This window comes from Pseudorasbora parva, chromosome 14, assembly GCF_024679245.1.
Source record: "Pseudorasbora parva isolate DD20220531a chromosome 14, ASM2467924v1, whole genome shotgun sequence".
Classification (NCBI taxonomy): domain Eukaryota; kingdom Metazoa; phylum Chordata; class Actinopteri; order Cypriniformes; family Gobionidae; genus Pseudorasbora; species Pseudorasbora parva.
The window spans coordinates 9,667,039-9,689,942 of record NC_090185.1 but is presented as its reverse complement, the minus strand read 5'-3'; the positions used below and the strand labels follow the sequence as shown (position 1 = coordinate 9,689,942).

Genomic DNA, 22,904 nt, shown 5'->3' with positions numbered 1-22,904 from the left:
TTTATGACAACTGTCATTAAGTGTCATTCGCTTAATTATGTCATTTTTAATGCAATGATGACATTTCGGAGTTGTCTTTGTTATGACAACTTGACATAAACCAGTACATCATAACCTGTCAGTGTCTTTGTCATGACAACTTGACATTACCAAGACAACATAACCTGTCATAAACAGACATGAAATGACATAGCAGGTTAATTATCAAATTTAAGAAACTACTTAGCTTTTTGGGTTTACATTACATTAGTTGCTAGGCAACGTGGGGGAGAGGATGCTGGCATTGTCTGTTCGCCGCTTCTCCACCCACAAATCATGTTAACTTTACTATTAAATTTAGATTTTATTATATTTTCTTATGTTTGTGACTAGTCTAACAGAGCTACTATTGGGACTGTTGCTGATTGCTGGCAGCCACTGAGAGGACGCTGTTTGCCGTTTTTTCAGCGCTTCTCTTCTGTTTTTGTTTGAATTTGTGGTTGGTTTTGGTTTGAAGGACATTTGATGTTGCTCGCTGCGGCTGCTCTCTCTTCTGGGTGTCGGCTGCTCACTGGTGGTCTCCCTCGGGCTTGAACTGCATGGTGGCTGAAGTTTGCACCACGCTAGCGTCATCAGAGTCCGGCATGATGTTGAGATGTAATTTTTACTTGTTATTCATGTATTGTTATTTTTTTCCTTTGTTGCACTTTGAGATTCTTCGGAATGAAAAGTGCGTTATAAATAAAATCTATTACTATTATTATTAATATTATTAAACTGTCATGTGGTTGGTTTTGACGTTGGCTGTCATTAGGCTATTATAATGTCATGATTTTTTTATAAATTTAATTTGTCATTTACATGTCATTAAGTGTCAATACTCTGTCAAAATATTTTATAACATTGTCATGAATATATTTCTTGACCTAAACTACAGTGGTACAAGTTGAATTTGTCATTAACATGTCATTAAGTGTCAATACTCTGTCAAATTATTTCATAACATTGTCATGAATATATTTCTTGACCTAAACTACAGTGGTACAAGTTGAATTTGTCATTAACATGTCATTAAGTGTCAATACTATGTCAAATTATTTCATAACATTGTCATGAATATATTTCTTGACCTAAACTAGTGGTACAAGTTGAATTTGTCATTAACATGTCATTAAGTGTCAATACTCTGTCAAATTATTTTATAACAGTGTCATGAATATTTAGCTTGACCTGAAATATGGCATCATAGAGGAAATCGTACAGAGTCATTAAAAACTATTAATATAACTCAAAATGATAGAGTGGCATAGACATATACACCTATGCTGTCTATGGTGGCACCACTGGTAATGTGTACGCTGTAACAGTTGTTGGCAGAGCCTCAGTCAGGTTAGTTTGTTTAGCTGTTTAATGTCAATTTAGTTTGCAGTAAGTAAAAACAATTCACAACGTTATTTTGGGTTTAATATACTTTATTTAAACTTTCGCTCACTCTTTAACGAATAGTTTGAGTTTATTCTTACCATTCCGTTTGTTATGGTGGAGTCACGTGTGCTGGTGCACCGTCAAAAGGGGTTCGGGCGGAAACGTTGGCCCTATATATAATGTTCCGGCCTAGGCTCTAGCCACAACCATTCCTTGTTCAGCCCGGGGTGGGGCTCTAAAGACTATTCCTCTTATTTTTAGACATCGGAAGATAATTTATAAAGTGAAGTAATTTGACAAAGAGTTATTTTTCTGTGTTTGTTTATGTGTGTATATGATGTTGATATATATATGTTTATTTTGTGTAATGGCCATTATTTGTGTATGTGTTTTCCCCTTTTTGCGTTAATTGGTGCTGGTCACCTGTGTATAAATTCATGCCTTGTGTTTTTAAGAGTCAGTTCTGTGAGAGGGCAGGTCTTAAAAATTAAATGATTGATTTTATTTCTCAAACTCCTTTTTATATTTTTAAGACATTTGAAATTGTCTATTATCTAACCTTCTGTTGAAGCTGGTGGAGGAAACTTAAAAAATTAAATAAAACATTGTGAACTGAAAAATATTAATGATGCTGTTATTAAAAAATAATTTGACAGCGTATTAACACCTAATTGCATTTTAATGACAAATTAAACTTGTGCCACTGAAAAAAATGTATGACATTATAATGGCCTCAGTCAACATCAAAACCAACCACATAACAGTTTAAGGTTAACCCTATAAGCTAAGTAAGTTTCTTAAATTTGATAATCTGTTATGTCATGTTTATGACAGGTTATGTTGTCTTGGTAATGTCAAGTTGTCATGACAAAGACACTGACAGGTTATGATGTATTGGTTTATGTCAAGTTGTCATAACAAAGACAACTCCGAAATGTCATCATTGCATTAAAAATGACATAATTAAGCGAATGACACTTAATGACAGTTGTCATAAACATGCATAAAAACTCCTTCATATTCATGACACGTGTCATGTCATGATTATGAAGGTGTCATGTCAGTCTTATGCACACCCCTTCAAGTAAAGTGTTACCCCATAGCTGAAAAGGAACATTTCTAGGCAATTTTGCCTAGAAAACAACAGAAAGTGTGACCAATATTGTATTAATATTAGCCTGAAGTGAAAATTTCATGAATGAATACAGTAGTTTGAGTTTATTTGTTGTCCTTTCTTTTTGACAATTATACAGTTAGTTGCTTTCAAACATCCTGAAACATTTTAGTGTTTCTCAGTTGCTTTAAAACATATTCAGTGCAAATAACCAGTTATTACAGAAAAGTATCAGTAATTGTCTTCAGTTGATGATGATTATACAGATAGAAACACAATCACACACTGATCCTCATCTGACTCACTGCTGAAATGACACACACACACACACACACACACACACACAAATGTTAAATGATCTTACCCATGTGTGTGTGTTTCTTTCATAGAACGACGGATGAAGAAACAGAACAGCAGAAGTTTTCTCATCTTCACAAATCTGAACTGCTCGAAAAAAATAATAACCAACATTATTTAGGACTAAATGGTTACCTACATGAATATGTATTTAAATATTCAGTTATAATATGGGCTATCAATTGAATAATGTGTTTGGAGTATATTTTTCAATTTTACTATTACTGTAATAATATTAATTAATATTTGTTATAACACTTGTTAATAGCTGTAGGTTACACTTACAATAATTTTTTATGTGTTTCTTGCAGATCCAGAAGATCCCAAATCCAGCAACAGTCATCAGAGATCCAGCAGAGATCAGCACTATCAGAGAGACTGAGACTGGAGGAGGAGGAGGAGACGGTGTGTCCAGTGCTGTAATGATAAAGAAAGAAGACAGAGATCAGGTCAGTGAATAAACACACACATTATATCAGCCGTGCTGCCGTACCTGCACATGTGTGGCAGAGTTGAGTGATGTTGGGATGTCTGGTCTGGTTGCTGATGGGATTGTTCAGCACACAGCTGTAGGTGTTTTTATCCTGATATTCCACCTCCAGAGGTAGAGAGAGACTGATGCTGAGATCAGACACACTGATGCTGGACAATAAACTGTTTCCTTTGAACCAGGAGAGAGTCACATGACTCACATTCAACACTGATGAACACACCAGTGAACATGAGGATGATGAAGAGGATGAAGAAGAGGAACAGTTTGAAAAGTTAATGATGACAGGAACAGGCAGACGAGCTGGAAAACGAGAGAATAAGAGGAATACAGATAAATCTAATAAAAAAGGCTTTGTTTAATGCGTAAGTAAATGCACTGTAAAAATATATATTCATTTAGTTTTTTTATTTGCTGTGTTTTGTATGTCTGTGCATCATCAAGTGATGCTTACTAGAAAATAGCCTTGTGTTGTAAGATGATGTCACATCTTTCAGAGATGAATCTCAGCAGTTGCTTTATTAATGTAAAAGACCGATCTATATGAAATAAGTTATCGATACGTTGGCATAAATCTAAAACAAAAATCTTCATATTTATGATTTGACTTAAAATCAGACAATTAGCTTATTTCATATTCTAGCTTGCCACCATTTTTTTGAACAAATGATGATGAACAAATGTATTTTAATTGCCACACTTCTGGCTAGATCAGAAATGTAAATATATGAACATGCCCTTCCAAGATCACAAGCAACACTGATCACCATTATACTGACAGAACAATTACTGTGGTAAACGATATCATTTCTTTCATGGTTAAAGACAACTTCAGACAACAAGCAGTAAGTTATTGTGACATCATTCTGCTGTTGATTCATTTGAAGGAAAATTACCCAGCATGCATTCATTTCATTGTAAATGTCTACAGTAATTTATTGTAAAATAATACTCTCTTTAATCCTGTTAATTAGGTTTGTCATCTCGCACACTAAAGTACTAAAAAAAAAAAATTAAATGCTAAAAAGTTAAAGAAAAATAAAACAAGATGTGAACGAACAAATGATCTCTACTCACCATAGACAGAAACTCTGAATGTTTTTGATGACTCTGTCGCTCCACTTATCTCTAGTTGATAATCTCCAGCGTGTTCAGTTGAGATGTTTGTGATGGTCAGAGATCCAGTTTGATTGTCCAGCTTCAGTCTGTCTCTGAATCTCACATCAAGGCCGTTATATGTGGAGAAGGTTTGGTTCTTTTTCTTCGTTTTAGCTATCTTAGAGTTTTCAGCTCCATATCTCCACCGTATGTCGTCGTCTTCATGTATTTCAGTAAGATCAGTGTTTAGACTGACAGAATCTCCTTCAGTCACTGACACTGACTCACCAAACACACCTGATGAACACAGATTAATGTTTCTGATGGTTTATAAAGCTTGAAAAAGTTTTTCTAAAACCAGATCAAAATTATGGTTTAAATGTGAGTCGAACAAATTTGGGTGCAACTAAATTATTTAATAAATCTTGATTTAAACTATTGAAGTTTAACTCATTTGGTGCAACACATCCTCGATCTTTGATTTAGGGTGCGTTCACACTTGTCATGTTTGGTTCGATTAAAACGAACCCTGGTGCGGTTGCTCGTTTAGTGCGGTTCATTTGAACATATGTGAACGCTGCCACCCGAACTCTGGTGCGCACCAAACAAGCGGACCGAGACCGCTAAAAAGATGGGTCTCGGTCCGCTTCCAAACGAACTCTGGTGCGGTTCGATTGATATATGAACGCAACACGGACCAAAGACATGTAAACGGACCAAAAACCGGACGTAATGTCACAAGATGCCACGCATAATGCAGCTGATTTGACGACGCGGAAAGATCGGTGTATCCAAAATGAGTAACTTTAACGTTAGAGGGCAAACGTTGAGCAACGAGGAAGAGCCTCATCAATATTTGGTCTGACGAGCATGTTTCGAAAATGCTAGAAAAAACACACAAAAAGCATACCTGGCTCTTCTCATCAAAGTTCCTGTGTTGCCCATTATTAGCAGGTGCAGACGACAGAACGGCCGTCTCTTTTGCACAACGGAGGAAATCCTGCTGCTGTTTTGAATGTTTTGAACATTTCATGAGCTCTTCATGAGTTCTCAGCGGGTAAAAATAATGCCACATGTACACGCATAAAATGATCGCGTTTAATCCAGCACACAGCGTTGTTTTGAACATTTCATGAGCTCTTCATGAGTTCTCTGGTAAAAAATAATGCCATATGTGTTACACGCATAAAATGATCGCGTTTAATCCAGCACACAGCGTTGTTTTGAATGTTGTGAACATTTCATGAGCTCTTCATGAGTTCTCTGGTAAAAAATAATGCCATATGTACAGGCATAAAATGCCCGCGTGTGTAATCCGCACACAGCATTGTTTTGAATGTTCGGTAAACGAGCTCCTACGTCATATAAGCCGACCAATCAGGTTGTGAGCGTCTCCCTGTGCCTTTGGTTCGGTAACTTTAGGTTCGCTGTTAAAAATGCCCGTGTGAACGCTAAGCGGACCAGGACTATTATGTTTGTTTTTGTTTTTTGGTCCGGACCAAACTAACCAAACGAACCGAACTACAAGTGTGAACGCACCCTTAGAGTCATCGGCTGTGGAGGAACATCAGTGTTTAAAGAGACGTCATTTATTGAGAACAAGCGGAAATAAATAGGGCAGATTGAGTACACGTTTAATTGAGATTAACTTTTTCAATACATTATTTTAAATAAATGAGATCTGCACATTTTGACTAATATATTTTTATGACTTTTGTAAATGTTTATTTGTTGTCCTGTATTTTAATTTTTTTTTAAATCACTGTATAAATGTCCATTATTTTCATGACATTACTGGACCTAGAAATTTAAATTTAAAGTACACAAAAGTACACAAGATGTTACTGGGACAGGACCCTTTCAAAAGGTGCACTTGCTATCCCTAGATGATGCATATTAGTATCTTAAAGGATATATTAGTATCACATTAGTAGCTTTTGAAAGTGTGACAACTTTTGTACCTTTTGTCCTGAGAGTGAAGCAGCCTCTGTATTACTCTGAAATAGAACAATATTAAAATAAAATGTTTTATAACTTACCAATCAGACGGCACCAGCACAAACCGAATAAAACGCATTTGAACAACCTGTGAGACATTTTCTTCGGTTGTTCAGTGTCTGCTGAAACTATCTGCTGGAAACACTGACGCTGGTGTGAATCCGCCCATCACAGAGTCTGACCCTCCTTCACTCGCTGCATTTACAGATCATATCATGTTATATCATCATGTTCATCTGCTTGTTAAGACGAACTCTTCTGAGTCAAACTGAAACCTGCTGCTGTTTTTTTTTTTTTTTTTTTAGATGTGGTTTGATCTGTTGGGTGGACACACATCGTGTAGGTGAGAGTGGCTATTCAGAGCATGTGTGTTTAGTTTGTAGGTGAAGAGTTGCTTCCTGTCCTGCTTCGTGGAACTTTAATCTACAGAAACATGATGAGAAACTGCCTTTGAGAGGACAGAAAAACGATGATCATAATTAACACTTATTCACAAGTTTAGTCTGTACTTATTTTGTTTTAAAAATAAATAATATCAACGTAGTAAAAAAGAAACGTGTTCACATTCTAGAGATTGTACTGGGATGCTTTATTGCAGGTGAAATCAGGATGTGAGTTTGTATGATGTTCATTAAGTTGTTCAAGACATTGTCTGATGTGTGAATCAATGATGATCTTCAGCTGTTCCTGTTACTTGTGTTACATTTACAGACTGAAGCTGGATCATCAGACTGATCTCTGACGATCACACACACAGACTCTGGACTTCCTCATCAGCAGAATCATAAAGAGCTTCAGTGTGACTGGCGATAGTAAGTGCCATTTAGTCATTCCTAAGACTTGTTACTGTCACGGATGGCTGCTGGCAAACAGACGAGGAAGACGAGTAATATCCAATATGAAGTAATATTAACAAAGATCCAAAAGAATGCGAAAAGGGAGCCACACACACACACACACACAGACCTATCATTATGAGGACATTCAATAGTCATAATGGTTGTTACACTAAATATTCTATCCCCCTACACTACCCCTACCTATCACACAAAAGTTCTGCATTTTTACACTTTTAATAAAACATTGTTTAGTATGCTTTTTAATTTCGAGGACCCAGGAAATGTCCTCATAAACCAAGTTTGCGTTGTAATACCAGTGTAATACCCATGTCATTATACAAATTTGTGTCCTCATTAATCAAACAAACACACACACACACACACACACACACACACACACACACACACACACACGCGTTCCAGACGTTAAGTCTAATTTGGAACACTAGATGGATAATTACATTAACCCCTATTATAGCAGATATTAGTATAGCAGATATTATAGTATTATAGCAGATGTTTTACCAGTGATTCACCTGCAATAAAAAAAAAAAAACTTCACATGATTTATTAACACACATTATCAAGCAGACGTATTAAACAAACACCTAGGGTCCTGGGTCCATCAGTTCACTCAACATTAACCCTTACCCTAACATTAAAATGTGACTACAACACAATAAACTACGAAAAACTGAATGACCCCTTTATATAACCCTCTGGTTTTATTTTATTTTCATTTATTCACTTTTTTGGCCATAGAACTGATAAAGAAATTTCCAGCTTGAACTGTCGTGAATCTTGAATGCTTTAGAGCACAGACTTAAGTTTGGACTCTTTTCAGAGACGAAACTTGGCAGATTATTGCTGGAGTGAAAAAGTTTAGAAATGTGAACTTAAAGTTACAGAATTTTACATTTATTGTTATGAAAACTGCACAAAAATATTATTTTCTATTTTATTTTTATAAGAAATATATATTTTCCAATTTTACTCTAAAACTGTGAAAAATATGTAAGCCATAAAACGAAGCAAGTTGTGTTCCATATTATCTCAAATAATAATAATAATAATAATTCTACCTTTTTTCAGGACCATTTAGTGCGTGTGCGTGTGTGTGTGTGTGAGCGCGCGTGTGTGTGTGCGCGTGCTTATTTATATTACATTGTGGGGACCAAATGTCCCTACAATGTTATATAAACCTTACCTGAGATCACCTGCAACATTAAACGGACACATTATTTTCTTTGCATTTTATTCCTTATTAACTATAACAAACAAGCTGTCACAATAACATTAAGTGTTTCCATAGTGTACAGTTTCCATTTAGTGTTTATGTTCTGCCTCGAGCGAGTCCTCTTTTGAAGTGCGGCGCGCCCACCAGTGTCATAATGGTTTTCAGTTACTGACAGAAAAAAACAGGATGTGACCTTTATAAGAATAAAAGGTATCAAGAATAGTTCTGCTTAGCAAGAAATGTTGAGCTGGAAATAACCACTGAAACCAGCAGTGCTTAACTGCAGAGTCACTGCATGAGTTTACACTGATCAGGCACAATATTATGACCACTGACAGGTGAAGTGAATAACACGGATTCATCACGGCACCTGTTAGTGGGTGGGATATATTAGGCAGTAAGTGAACATTTTGTCCTCAAAGTTGATGTGTTAGAAGCAGTAAAAATGGGCAAGCGTAAGGATTTGAGTTTGTTTGACAAGGGCCAAATTGTGATGGCTAGACGACTGGGTCAGAGCATCTCCAAAACTGCAGCTCTTGTGGGGTGTTCCCGGTCTGCAGCGGTCAGTGTCTGTCAAAAGTGCTCCAAGGAAGGAACGGGGGTGAACCGGCGACAGGGTCATGGAGAGGCCAAGGGTCATTGATGCATGTGGGGAGCAAAGGATGGCTGTGTGGTCCGATCAAACAGACGAGCTGGAGATCAGATTGCTGAACAAACATAATAATAATGATGAATTTTATTTGTAAAGCACTTTACATTTTTACAATCTCAAAGTGCTACAAAACACCATGTGGTAGTAAAAAGCCACTTTAAAAAAATAATAATAATAATACAATATATATATATATATATATATATATATATATATATATATATATATATATATATATATATATATATATATATATATACACATATAAAATAATAAAACCTATAAAACACATCTATTCGAAAGCTTGTGTAAAAAGATATGTTTTAAGGTTTCGTTTAAAAACATCAGTAGTCTGTGGGGCCCTCAGGTAGTCCGGGAGGGCATTCCACAGCCTCGGAGCAGCCGATGAAAAGGCCCTACCACCCATGCTGCAAAGTTTTGTTCTCGGAACTTGGAGGGTGTTTGTGTTTGCCAAACGAACGGTGCGTGAAGAAATCGGGTAGGTGAGAAGTTCCTGTAGGTAAAGGGGGGCATGTCCGTGAATACACTGATGGGTGAGGAGTGAAACATTATATTCAATTCTTAACCGGACAGGTAGCCAGTGAAGAGATTTCAGGATGGGGGTGATATGTTCATTAGGGGTGTAACGGTTCACAAAATTCACGGTTCGGTTCGATACGATACACTGGTGTCACGGTTCGGTACGGTTCGGTATGTTTTAGATACAGCAAAAAGAAAAAATTGGCAGATAAATTACCTTTTTTTATTATTTTTTTATTAAAACTAACAAAGTATGATTTTTTTTTTTTTTACATTGAACAATGATGGAGCTATACTTTACCCATCTTCTATGTAGTTACAGGAATAAGACATTAGCGGTGCGTGTTGCGTTGCGTGTGCGTTGCAGGAGCCCCACACCCTGTAGTGTTTTCACATAAGCTGCTTGCAGTCCGCAACTGATCCGCTGTTGCATACCACAAACACAGCATTTATTCATTATTTTTAATTTAAAATCCAAAAGTTTTTACTGAACATGCCTCGTCAGAATTCCAATTCTCTTTGTTTACTCTTTAATAGAAGTCAGGTTAGGTAGCCTACTAGATTTAAAAAACATTTTATTAAATTCATTTATTCATATTTATATACTTTAGATTTAGCTCACACAAGTGGCAAAATATTTAAACATAGTTTTAAATCACAAACATTTTAAATTAGAAACTTACAATAGTCTATTCAAAAACAGCCGACTCTCGTCTTTTCTTTCGTTTTTAACCCCTTTTAAAAGAAATCCTGCAGGTCGAAAAGAACTTTGCTTTTCACCTCCAAGAAAGTACGAGTGCTATCCATTAAGGCACTTTTTTTTTTTAACCTAAAGCCAGGTAGCCTAAGGTGCCGTTTTGTTGCTTTACTTGAGAAAAAAAGCCATGTGTTGACTTTGAAACAAGAGTATATTTTAAATGATATGCATCTGTGGTGAAATTACCAGATTTTCGCGTCAGTACATGCTTATTTTAATGCGAACAATGTTCTACCACTTTAACGCCGGCTTCACACTGCACGCGTAAGCAGGGCGTAGGCAGCACCGAAGCAGCGCGTGGGTAAAGCAGTAGCAGCGCGCGCACTTTTTTCTTTCACACAGGCAGCGTTTGTCGCGCGCAGTTGTCACGCGCAGTTGTGTACAGAGCAGCCTACTCTATAATGGATACGTTTGCATTTCTCTTTAATGTATTTTAAATGGAAATAAAGCAAAGATTTATCATGAAGCTAATTTTATTTTTAAAAATCGTTTCACTTGTTTCTGATGTTTTTTTATTTTGTTTAGTGCGAGTTTTTGTTAGAAGAAAGGCCATCACACTATATGTCCATGAAAAGCACAGATCTAAAAAGAGAAACTTCAGGGAATTGTCTTGAAATATTGGATAGGCATCAAATTTACATGCATTACCCATCATAAACCTCTTAAAGATAATTCATAAATGACTGTAATAACTAAGAGGAAACTTCTTAATGATATATTGTAGGCTAAATGAGCAAATGATCTAAAAACGTTTTTTTTAAATGACAAAATAACGCACATCATAGTCTATCTACATGTCTATACTGTATGTGTGCTATATTAATGTGTATATTCTATTTACCTATATTTAGTTGTTCGTTCGTGAGGCAACGAAAGATTGACAAAAACACTTTAAAATGACTTACCATCAGCATCAAGAGCCGTTCACGCTCACCAACTTCCTCCCATGCTTTTTCCTTCACTTGCAAGTCTTTATAAAGCAAATTGTGTGGATCATAGAGAACTGTGTGCTTCTCAACCTCCACGAGGAGACCAGTGTCGTCCATTGCTGTCTTTCCAGGAGCACTCTGAAGAACACTGCCTGACACCACGTGCTTTTGTTTATCCTTTCTGTTTTTATGCCAGCATATAGTTATCATATATACATAATTTAATTCATATTTAATTTAAGATAAACTTGCATACATTATTTAAAATTAGTTTTGTAGTTCAGGCAAAAAACTTATGGCAGTGACTTCGGTTTTTGTGTAGAACTTTTTTTTTCCCACAGCGCCGGATGTCATCTGGTGACTGAGAAACACACGGGACACTTCACTAAATTATTTCATGGTTAAATGTGTTATTTTTCATGTTAACCAGGTTAATTTTGATCAGAACAATGTACTGTGGCTTTAATTCATCGTGAGCAGCGCGTCAAAAATAGACCTGGCGCCGAAACGATCGCGGCACTGCCGCTTCTGCTCTGCTCCTGCTACGCGCTGCTGCGCTGCCTCTGCTGCCGGTGTGAATGCACTCCTCTGTTAACATGAGCGCCGAAAAAAATACGCGCTGCTTACGCCCTGCTTACGCGTGCAGTGTGAAGCCGGCGTAATGCAGCAACGCAGCGCAGCAAAAAATAGACTCGGTACGAAAACGATCCGTGCACTGCTGCAGACGCAACGCTCCTGGAATGGACTGACGGACAGCATCCGCGTGCAGTGTGAAAGCTGTAATCCGTTAACATGGGTACGGGAAAAAATACACACCGCACACGCACTGCAGACGGAGTATGCGTGAAACAGGCGTTGGGTCTCATATCCGCGGCTATAAATGGACCACTCGCCGCGGTGATGTCTTTTGCCATTTGAATAAGTTGGAAATGTCTGTCTAAATGCTGCGGGGATAGTTTGTGGGATAGTTTGTGGCTGTTTCTCCTTTTTATCGTCTTGTTGTCGGCGTAAATGAGTTGATTGACATGACATGAATTATTCCCGCTGCTGTATCATCAGCAAATGCGACAGACCGTTGTTTTTTAATCCATCTCTCTTGCCAACACCATCATGGCTTACAAATAATCCAAAATTCACCCAAACACCAGACCTGTTGGTTATTGGAGGATCTTCTATTTCTGGTTTGTTAAACGTAATTGCCATTTTGCCACGAGCATTCAGCGCGTAGCCTACTGAGTAAGCGAGCACCTGACTGAGCAGCCTAAAACATATATGGTGTTTTTTTTTTCTTTCACTTCGGCGGTGTCAGGGGCATTGCCTGTTACGTCGTTTTGGTTATTGGGCTACCTTGTTGAACGCATATTATTATATTTCACACACTTTTTTATTTTCCAAATCTAATTAATTAGTTCAAGAACCGTTCGGTACATAATGCGTACCGCGTACCGAACCGAAAGCCTCGTACCGAACGGTTCAATACGAATACGCGTATCGTTACACCCCTAATGTTCATGCTTGCGCACCCTCATCAGGATTCTGGCAGCGCTGTTTTGGATGTATTGTAATCTAGATGGTTTTGCCAGACATCCTGATGAGGAGTGCATTACAGTAGTCCAGCCTGGAGGAGACAAAGGCATGGACGAGCCTCTCTGCATCAGCCAGGCTGAGAGTTGGACGGAGTTTGGTGATGTTCTTGAGGTGAAAGAACGAAGTCTTGTTGAGGTGTTTGATGTGGGTGTCAAAGGTGAGGTGAGAATCCATTTTGACCCCTAAATTATTGACAGATGTGGAAAGGGTGATATTTTGGCCAGAGAAAGTAATGCTGGTGATGGTCGAAGAGCGAAGCTGATGTTGCGTACCAATTAAGATAGCATTTGTTTTGGAACAGTTTAACTGGAGGAAATTGAGGCTCATCCATGTCTCTATCTTCTCCAGGCAGGTGGTCAGTGTGGATGTTGGCAGGGGAGGTTGTCGTAGATAAAGCTGTGTCATCAGCATAACAATGGAATGATGTACCATGTCTGCTAATGATTTTTCCAAGGAGAAGCATGTACATAGAGAACAGTGTGGGTCCCAGCACAGACAAGTCCGATCCATGGAGGCCTCACCTCGCAACTTACAGGACTAACCAGGAGATACCACAGCACACCTTCAGGAGTCTAGTGGAGTCCATGCCTCGACAGGTCAGGGCAGTTTAGGCAGCAAAATGGGGACCAGCACTATTACTGGGTTCAGTATTATATAGTAAAGTGGTTTCTCTCATGAGCAGAAGTCAAATGGTTTCGTGTAAGCAGTAATGGAAAAAACATCTTCAACCACAAGCTATTGTGCAGACACACTTTTCACACCTCAGATGCAATCACAAACAGACATCAAACTACAAGCGTCCAGCAGCAGAAACGTGCACAAGATGTTCACCCAACCACACTTACATACAGACAAACATGAGACCACAGCAGGGTCTCCATCACTTTAGTTTGCTCTACATTTCGCACTTTTGACTTTAAGAGTAAAAAATTAAAACGCTCCAATGTAATCTTTTATATAAGATTACATTTTGTGGTAAAGTCTTTTGGAGATGAAGTTTTATAGCATCCATTGCTCAAGGTCGCTATACATGGTATGCATATATTCCACACGCATACGGCCACATGCAGCCACGTTATTGATATCAAAACGATAGGAGATACCGGGTTTATTTGTAACTCGGGGAGAGTTCTAACACCACCAATTCCTCAAATCACAAGATAGGTCTCGTATGACAGATTCAGTTTCCTCTGGCTTCCTCTACGATCCCACATGGAGGTTTTCCAGTCTGTGTTGATTGATCTCCTGAAGCTACAGCAGAAAATCCAATTCTGAGGTAAGAAAGTAAAAATAAAAACAAGATAATATTTTGTTTAGTACTTCTACTGTTGTAGATAGTGTTTAATGAGTTACATCAGGTCACAGTGTAGTTTCTCTAGTAAAGAATGGTGTATAAATCTCCTGTTAATTTAGCGCCATGCTAATACAGCTAGCGAAACAATGGATGACAGCGGCGGGGCAGACCAATTTGTATTCGTCGTCATCTCACCAAGTCTCTGATATAGTTGTAGAAATTTAAATTGTTGCCATTTGTAGTAGACAAACTTCAAGAAAGTTGTTTGCCTAAAATGTTCAGACGTGTTGCTAAAAAAGGGTAGTTTGAGATGCTGAAGAAAAAATTGTTACAACCATACCCGGTCTCCCCTACATAGCTGGGTCTTGAAAGTAGACTAAATGTTATGGAGAGTGACGGGTAGTGAGCGCTACAGTTTAGCAGCAGTAGCACACAATTACCTTGAGTTTTTAGGAGATCTTTTAATTAGTCCATTGTTTCTCATTCTTTAAACCGCTTCAGGATGATCCTGCTCTATGTCCGCTGTGATTTCCTGATGAAATCAATCCCAAAACTCAAATACTGACTATGATTGTCCAATATGGACAGAAAAAGATTGAAGTTTGATCATATTCTCATTGTGATTGGTGCATAATCCACACAATCCTCCTCTTCAGCTTTCTGTAAAAAAAAAAAAAAAAAATGTGACGTATAGTTGTTGTTTTTTCAGAAGTAGCAAGGCTTTTATAAACATGTGATGGTGCTGTGTTTGAGATGTATGTGATGGGTCATTTGAATGTGGGAAGCGTCTCTCCACCACATAAGAAAAGAAAATGCTCTGGTGAATCATAATGAAGACATATGTCTAAATGATGTCATGATTTCAACATTATAAATCACAGAAATATTTGAAGTCATAATTTTGAATTTTTTATATCACAATTATGATTTATTCATAATGTTATCTTTTTGTCATAATTATGGTTTACCATCATTTTTATTTCTTATCTGGTAGCTTCAATATTATACAGAAAGCACACACTGATCTACACCTGACTGAATGAATTTATGCAAATATTGAACAAATGAACAATAATCTTACCGATTTCTGTGCGTCTCTTTTGTGGAACGTCGTCTCGGCGTAAGTGATCTCTTCATGAGTCTCAACTCTCTGAACTATAATAGATTCATTATAACCACAAAACTCAGTCTTAAATAGATTGGGTTCTTCCCAATATTTGTATTATTAGGGCTTTCAAATTGAAATAAATAAATGTTATAATTACATTAACAAATTGAATTTACCATTAGGCCTATAAGGCCTATATTTTCAAAGTATTATTTGTTATACTTGCCTTCAATTTTTCTGCATTTCTTGCAAAGGCAGAAGATCCCAAATCCAGCGACAACCATCAGAGATCCAGCAGAGATCAGCACTATCAGAGAGACTGGAGGAGGAGGAGGAGGAAGAGGAGGAGGATGAGGAGACGGTCCGACCGGTGCTGTAATGATAAAGAAAGAAGTCAGAGATCAGGTCAGTGAATAAACACACACATTATATCAGCCGTGCGGCCGTACCTGCACATGTGTGACAGAGTTGAGTGATGTCGGGATGTCTGGTCTGGTTGCTGATGGGATTGTTCAGCACACAGCTGTAGGTGTTTTTATCCTGATATTCCACCTCCAGAGGTAGAGAGAGACTGATGCTGAGATCAGACACACTGATGCTGGACAATAAACTGTTTCCTTTGAACCAGGAGAGAGTCACATGACTCACATTCACCACTGATGAACACACCAGTGAACATGAGGATGATGATGAACACACTAGTGAACAATTTGAGGATGATGATGAACAGTTTCTGCTGATGACAGGAACAGGTATATGAGCTGGAAAAAAGAAAATAAGTGGAAAATTGAACAATCATTTTCAGTGTTGTGAATTGTAGACTAATGAATCAAATGCAATTATTTAATGTATGAATATGTAAATAGAATGTGTGCATGTTTAGATAAATGACATCTCACCATAGACAGAAACTCTGAATGTTTTTGATGATTTTTTCGCTCCAGTTATCTCTAGTTTATAATCTCCAGCATGTTCAGTTGAGATGTTTGTGATGGTCAGAGATCCAGTTTGATTGTCCAGCTTCAGTCTGTCTCTGAATCTCCCATCAGTGCCGTTATATGTGGAGAAGGTTTGGTTCTTTTTCTTCATTTTAGCTATCAGAGAGTTTTCAGCTCCATATTTCCACAGTATGTCGTCGTCTTCACGTATTTCAGTACCATCAGCGTTTAGAGTGACATTATCTCCTTCAGTCATTGACACTGACTCACCAAACACACCTGATGGACAGATTTTACATAGATTACGGACTCTGATGTTTTACAAAGCCTGAAATCAGCTGAAGATTGTATCATTTACATGTAAAGTTGAGAACATCCAACAGCAGCAGAAACACAAAATAAAAACTTTTGCACCAATAAGGATAAAATGAAATCTATATCTTATCAGTATATCACTGCAATAGGGACGCTCCTTAGATAATGAATAATAAATGTGTAAAATGCCGTCTGTCTTTACAAACTTCTACTGTAAACTGCTAACCGCTACTGTTAGTGAGAGTCAGAATCACGCAGAGAAAACATTACAGCAGCGTGATGTGATTGCATTAATGGAGTAATATGGCAGCATCATTTATGAAAAAATAAGGCATAAAAGCTTATTGCTACTTTTCTTAGTCAATAATTATTGTTAATATTACTTTTACAAATGTCAATTTTAAACAAGCTAATGACCCAATAAGCAGTAATACACTGGAATTTCAAACTAAATATTCCAGGCTATTTAATACACTAAAAACATAAATGTATTATTAAAAATATGAACGCAAAGCAAACAGGTTTCCAAAATTAGCAAAAACTTTTGCAGTCATGCGGCTTCTTTAGGGAGTTTAGGGTCAAAGTTAATCGATCTTAAATGTAAAGGAGCATCAAAATGATGGTTTAAATGTAAATCTGCTTATTTCAAAGTTTAACGTTTGGTACAACAGATTTATTAGCTAAACCTTGATTTAATATTAATCTTTAAGGAGAAACACATCCTTAATCTTTAGTTTATTTTAGAGGAATTTATTAAAAACAAATTCATTATTATAATTGCAGATTAAAAGTACAAGTTTAATTGTGCTGGTGAATCCATTTCTTAAGAATAAAAAATGGCCTGAACTTTAAAAGCTACTCAATTATGTTTTTCTGAGCCTCCAGAGCATAAAAAGACACTTTTACATTTACTGTCGAGATTTCCTTAATGTTCAATGACTTTTAATGTTTCATTTCAGTGTAAAATTCTGAACAGACTGAATTGAATGTTATTGGATTTCACATTATATTAATGATTCATCTGGTACATAACAGCAGATTAAAATAATCTCATTTGAACAATAGCAGCTGCTTTATTACTATAAAATGTAAAAAAAATTAAGCCAAACAAATGTTTTTGTAACTCACCGATCAGATTCCACAAGCATGAACAGAAGACAAACACGTGAAACATTTTCTTTAGTTGTCCGTGTCTGATCTAATAAAACTATCAGCTGAACGCAGCAGAAATGTTGATGTGTGAATCCTCCCACGACAGCGGCAGAGTTTGACCCTCCTAGTTTCACAACCCTGCGTTTGCATGATATAATCTCATAGTTCATTGTGCTGTTATTAAGACTTTAACTGGGCGAAATATCCCTTATTTTGGTCATTTATTTTGCTTTTTTTGTGAGGTACTCTCTGAAAAATAGGTGCAAAAGCTGTCACTGGGGTACCTTGTCACAGCATCTCAGTATTTGCAAGTAAAGATGGATCATAGATCAAGATAGCTCATCAGAGAATTGTCTAATCAGAAAAATCACTTGATGCAAGATATCCATCCACCATACATTGTATTGTGATAAGATGAGAAACCTCAGTCTGTGTAGGGCAGGAGACCTCTTGAATGTGCGTGACCTTTGACCCCTTAGATGCTTTGACCCATTTTCAACTGCACAGACTCGGGTCCTACATTACATATTGGTTCCGCATTTTCAACTGCGCAGATTCGGGTCCCTCATTTTCAACTGCGCAGACTCGGGTTCCGCATTTTCAACTGCGCAGACTCGGGTCCCTCATTTTCAACTGCGCAGATTCGGGTCCCTCATTTTCAACTGCGCAGACTCGGGTCCCTGGTTTTCAACTGTGCAGACTCGGGTCCCGCATTTTAAACCGCGCAGACTCGGGTCCCGCATTTTCAACTGTGCAGACTGGTCCCGCATTTTCAACTGCGCAGACTCGGGTCCCGCATTTTCAACTGTGCAGACTCTGGTCCCGCATTTTCAACTGTGCAGACTCTGGTCCCGCATTTTCAACTGTGCAGACTCGGGTCCTTCATTTTCAACTGCACAGACTCGGGTCCCGCATTTTCAACTGTGCAGACTCTGGTCCCGCATTTTCAACTGCGCAGACTCGGGTCCCGCATTTTCAACTGTGCAGACTCTGGTCCCGCATTTTCAACTGTGCAGACTCTGGTCCCGCATTTTCAACTGCGCAGACTTGGGTCCCGCATTTTCAACTGCGCAGACTCGGGTCCCGCATTTTCAACTGCGCAGACTCGGGTCCCGCATTTTCAACTGCGCAGACTCGGGTCCCGCATTTTCAACTGCGCAGACTCGGGTCCCGCATTTTCAACTGCGCAGACTCGGGTCCCGCTTTTTCAACTGCGCAGACTCTGGTCCCGCATTTTCAACTGCACAGACTCGGGTCCCACATTTTCAACAGCGCAGACTCTGGTTCGGGTCCCGCATTTTCAACAGCGCAGACTCGGGTTCGGGTCCCGCATTTTGAACTGCACAGACTCTGGTCCCGCATTTTCAACTGCGCAGACTCGGGTCCCGCTTTTTCAACTGCGCAGACTCGGGTCCCGCTTTTTCAACTGCGCAGACTCGGGTCCCACATTTTCAACAGCGCAGACTCTGGTTCGGGTCCCGCATTTTCAACAGCGCAGACTCTGGTTCGGGTCCCGCATTTTCAACAGTGCAGACTCGGGTCCCACATTTTCAACTGCGCAGACTCGGGTCCCGCATTTTCAACTGCGCAGAGTCTGGTCCCACATTTTCAACTGAGCAGACTCGGGTCCCACATTTTCAACTGCGCAGACTCGGGTCCTGCATTTTCAATTGCGCAGAATCGGGTCCCGCATTTTCAACTGCGCAGAGTCTGGTCCCGCATTTTCAACTGCGCAGAGTCTGGTCCCGCATTTTCAACTGCGCAGACTCGGGTCCCACATTTTCAACAGCGCAGACTCGGGTCCCACATTTTCAACTGAGCAGTCTCGGGTCCCGCATTTTCAACTGAGCAGACTCGGGTCCCGCATTTTCAACTGAGCAGACTCGGGTCCCGCATTTTTAACTGAGCAGACTCGGGTCCCGCATTTTCAACTGAGCAGACTCGGGTCCCGCATTTTCAACTGAGCAGACTCGGGTCCCGCATTTTCAACTGAGCAGACTCGGGTCCCTCATTTTCAACTGAGCAGACTCTGGTCCCGCTTTTTCAACTGTGCAGACTCGGGTCCCGCATTTTCAACTGCACAGACTCGGGTCCCACATTTTCAACAGCGCAGACTCGGGTTCGGGTCCCGCATTTTCAACAGCGCAGACTCGGGTTCGGGTCCCGCATTTTGAACTGCACAGACTCTGGTCCCGCTTTTTCAACTGCGCAGACTCGGGTCCCGCATTTTCAACTGCACAGACTCGGGTCCCACATTTTCAACTGCGCAGACTCGGGTTCGGGTCCCGCATTTTCAACAGCGCAGACTCTGGTTCGGGTCCCGCATTTTCAACAGTGCAGACTCGGGTCCCGCATTTTCAACTGCGCAGACTCGGGTCCTTCATTTTCAACTGCGCAGACTCGGGTCCCGCATTTTCAACTGCACAGACTCGGGTCCCACATTTTCAACTGCGCAGAGTCTGGTCCCACATTTTCAACTGAGCAGACTCGGGTCCCACATTTTCAACTGCGCAGACTCGGGTCCCGCATTTTAAACTGCGCAGAGTCTGGTCCCACATTTTCAACTGAGCAGACTCGGGTCCCACATTTTCAACTGCGCAGACTCGGGTCCCGCATTTTCAATTGCGCAGAATCGGGTCCCGCATTTTCAACTGCGCAGAGTCTGGTCCCGCATTTTCAACTGCGCAGACTCGGGTCCCACATTTTCAACTGCGCAGACTCGGGTCCCGCATTTTCAACTGCGCAGACTCGGGTCCCGCATTTTCAACTGCGCAGACTCGGGTCCCGCATTTTCAACTGCGCAGACTCGGGTCCCGCATTTTCAACAGCGCAGACTCGGGTCCCGCATTTTCAACTGAGCAGACTCGGGTCCCGCATTTTCAACTGAGCAGACTCGGGTCCCGCATTTTCAACTGAGCAGACTCGGGTCCCGCATTTTCAACTGAGCAGACTCGGGTCCCGCATTTTCAACTGAGCAGACTCGGGTCCCGCATTTTCGACTGAGCAGACTCGGGTCCCGCATTTTCGACTGCGCAGACCCGGGTCCCGCATTTTCGACTGCGCAGAATCGGGTCCCTCATTTTTAACTGAGCAGACTCGGGTCCCTCATTTTCAACTGATCAGACTCGGGTCCCGCATTTTCAACTGAGCAGACTCGGGTCCCGCATTTTCAACTGAGAAGACTCGGGTCCCGCATTTTCAACTGCGCAGACTCGGGTCCCGCATTTTCAACTGAGCAGACTCGGGTCCCTCATTTTCAACTGAGCAGACTCGGGTCCCGCATTTTCAACTGAGCAGACTCGGGTCCCGCATTTTCAACTGAGCAGACTCGGGTCCCGCATTTTCAACTGCGCAGAATCGGGTCCCGCATTTTCAACTGAGCAGACTCGGGTCCCTCATTTTCAACTGAGCAGACTCGGGTCCCGCATTTTCAACTGAGCAGACTCGGGTCCCGCATTTTCAACTGAGCAGACTCGGGTCCCTCATTTTCAACTGAGCAGACTCGGGTCCCTCATTTTCAACTGAGCAGACTCGTGTCCCGCATTTTCAACTGAGCAGACTCGGGTCCCGCATTTTCAACTGAGCAGACTCGGGTCCCGCATTTTCAACTGAGCAGACTCGGGTCCCGCATTTTCAACTGCGCAGACTCGGGTCCCGCACTTTCAACTGCGCAGAGTCTGGTCCCGCACTTTCAACTGCGCAGAGTCTGGTCCCGCATTTTCAACTGCGCAGAGTCTGGTCCCGCATTTTCAACTGCGCAGAGTCTGGTCCCGCATTTTCAACTGCGCAGACTCGGGTCCCGCATTTTCAACTGCGCAGAGTCTGGTCCTGTATTTTCAACTGCGCAGAGTCTGGTCCCGCATTTTCAACTGCGCAGAGTCTGGTCCCGCATTTTCAACTGCGCAGAGTCTCGTCCCGCATTTTCAACTGCGCAGAGTCTGGTCCCACATTTTCAACTGTGTAGACTTGGGTCCCACATTTTCAACTGCGCAGACTCGGGTCCCGCATTTTCAAGAGTCTGGTCCCAGATCCGCACAAGATGTCAGCGCCATATTCAGACGTTGCCGGTTTTACTTTGCTACAGTGGAAGGTAGTGAAGACTCATCGTTTATATTTTTTCTTGTTCATAGAGTTCCTACTGGCAGTGTGAATGCAACCAGAATTTTTTTCAAAGGGAAACTTTAAGTTCTCTGGGAATCACCCTGGTGCCTAATTCCTAGAACTCATTTTCTAGAACTGCCCGATGCGAAAGCCCCCATGGTCTAAAAGACTGTGGTCAGATGAGTCCATGTTTCAGCTTGTTCTAAAAATGAAAGTGGCCATCCAAACTTTCATCAGCAACAGATACAGTAGCAAACATCTGTCTGTGCTTCGGCGCAAACGGCATGGGTGACTTGTGTGTGTGAAGGTGCCACTGAAGTGAAGGCATGTATTGGAATTATAAAGAGACATGAACTGCTATCAATATGCCATCTTTCATGGGAAGGAAGACAATATCAGGCCTCATTCTGCACAAGCTTCATCAGAGTGGTTTTCTAGACAGTCTAGTTTTGTGTAAGGCGAGATTAGGTAAAAAATTCCACTTGCAAAACTGCAACAATTTTAGTATTCTCAGTTCCTGAAAAGTGTAATTAAAAGGAAAAGTTGATGTGACACAGCGGTAAAATGTCACTTTTTAAGAGTGTGATGCAGCCATCAAAATCAAAATGTGTTTATATCTGCAAAATACAGTAAAGCTGGTCAATGAAAGCAGTGGAAATCCTTTCTTTGTACTTTTGTCGGTTAAATGCAGGTGAAGGAGATACAAATCAGATTCTTGATTTTATTTGCAATTTACAAAATGTCCCAACTTTTCTAGAAATAGTATAGCAAAGTTTAACTCTATAGTGATTTTAACATGATTTATATTTATTCTACATTATAGAGAATGGAAAAAGTACATAGATCAAATCTTCTGCCACTCCACACTGCAGCTCATCTTCTGAGTCAAACTGAAAGCTGCTGCGGTCGGTTTTCTACAGAAATGTGGTTTCGTCTGTAGGGTGGACACATTCTGCATGTGAGAATGTATTTAGGTCATGTGTGTTTAGTTCGT

At 40.0% G+C, this 22,904-nt stretch overlaps 1 protein-coding gene and 1 long non-coding RNA gene across 2 annotated transcripts in view; both read right to left on the bottom strand.

The window, feature by feature from the left end:
- The window catches only part of LOC137039708 (CD48 antigen-like), an 87,300-nt gene extending 80,016 nt beyond the window's left edge, over positions 1 to 7,284 (bottom strand). Inside the window, exons 1-2 of the mRNA XM_067414982.1 lie at positions 7,221 to 7,284; positions 4,443 to 4,760 (exon numbers count right to left, since the gene is read on the bottom strand). Coding sequence (XP_067271083.1) covers positions 4,443 to 4,760; positions 7,221 to 7,284 — 382 coding nt within the window. The remainder of the gene's footprint in view (positions 1 to 4,442; positions 4,761 to 7,220) is intronic.
- Positions 7,285 to 11,092: 3,808 nt separating this feature from the next.
- On the bottom strand, positions 11,093 to 15,711 carry LOC137040059 (uncharacterized). Its single transcript, XR_010897820.1, has 4 exons — positions 15,631 to 15,711; positions 15,378 to 15,451; positions 14,737 to 14,956; positions 11,093 to 14,273 (listed from the first exon to the last, which is right to left on the bottom strand). It is a non-coding gene; the product is annotated as an uncharacterized lncRNA (long non-coding RNA).
- Between the last annotated feature and the right edge of the window lie 7,193 nt (positions 15,712 to 22,904).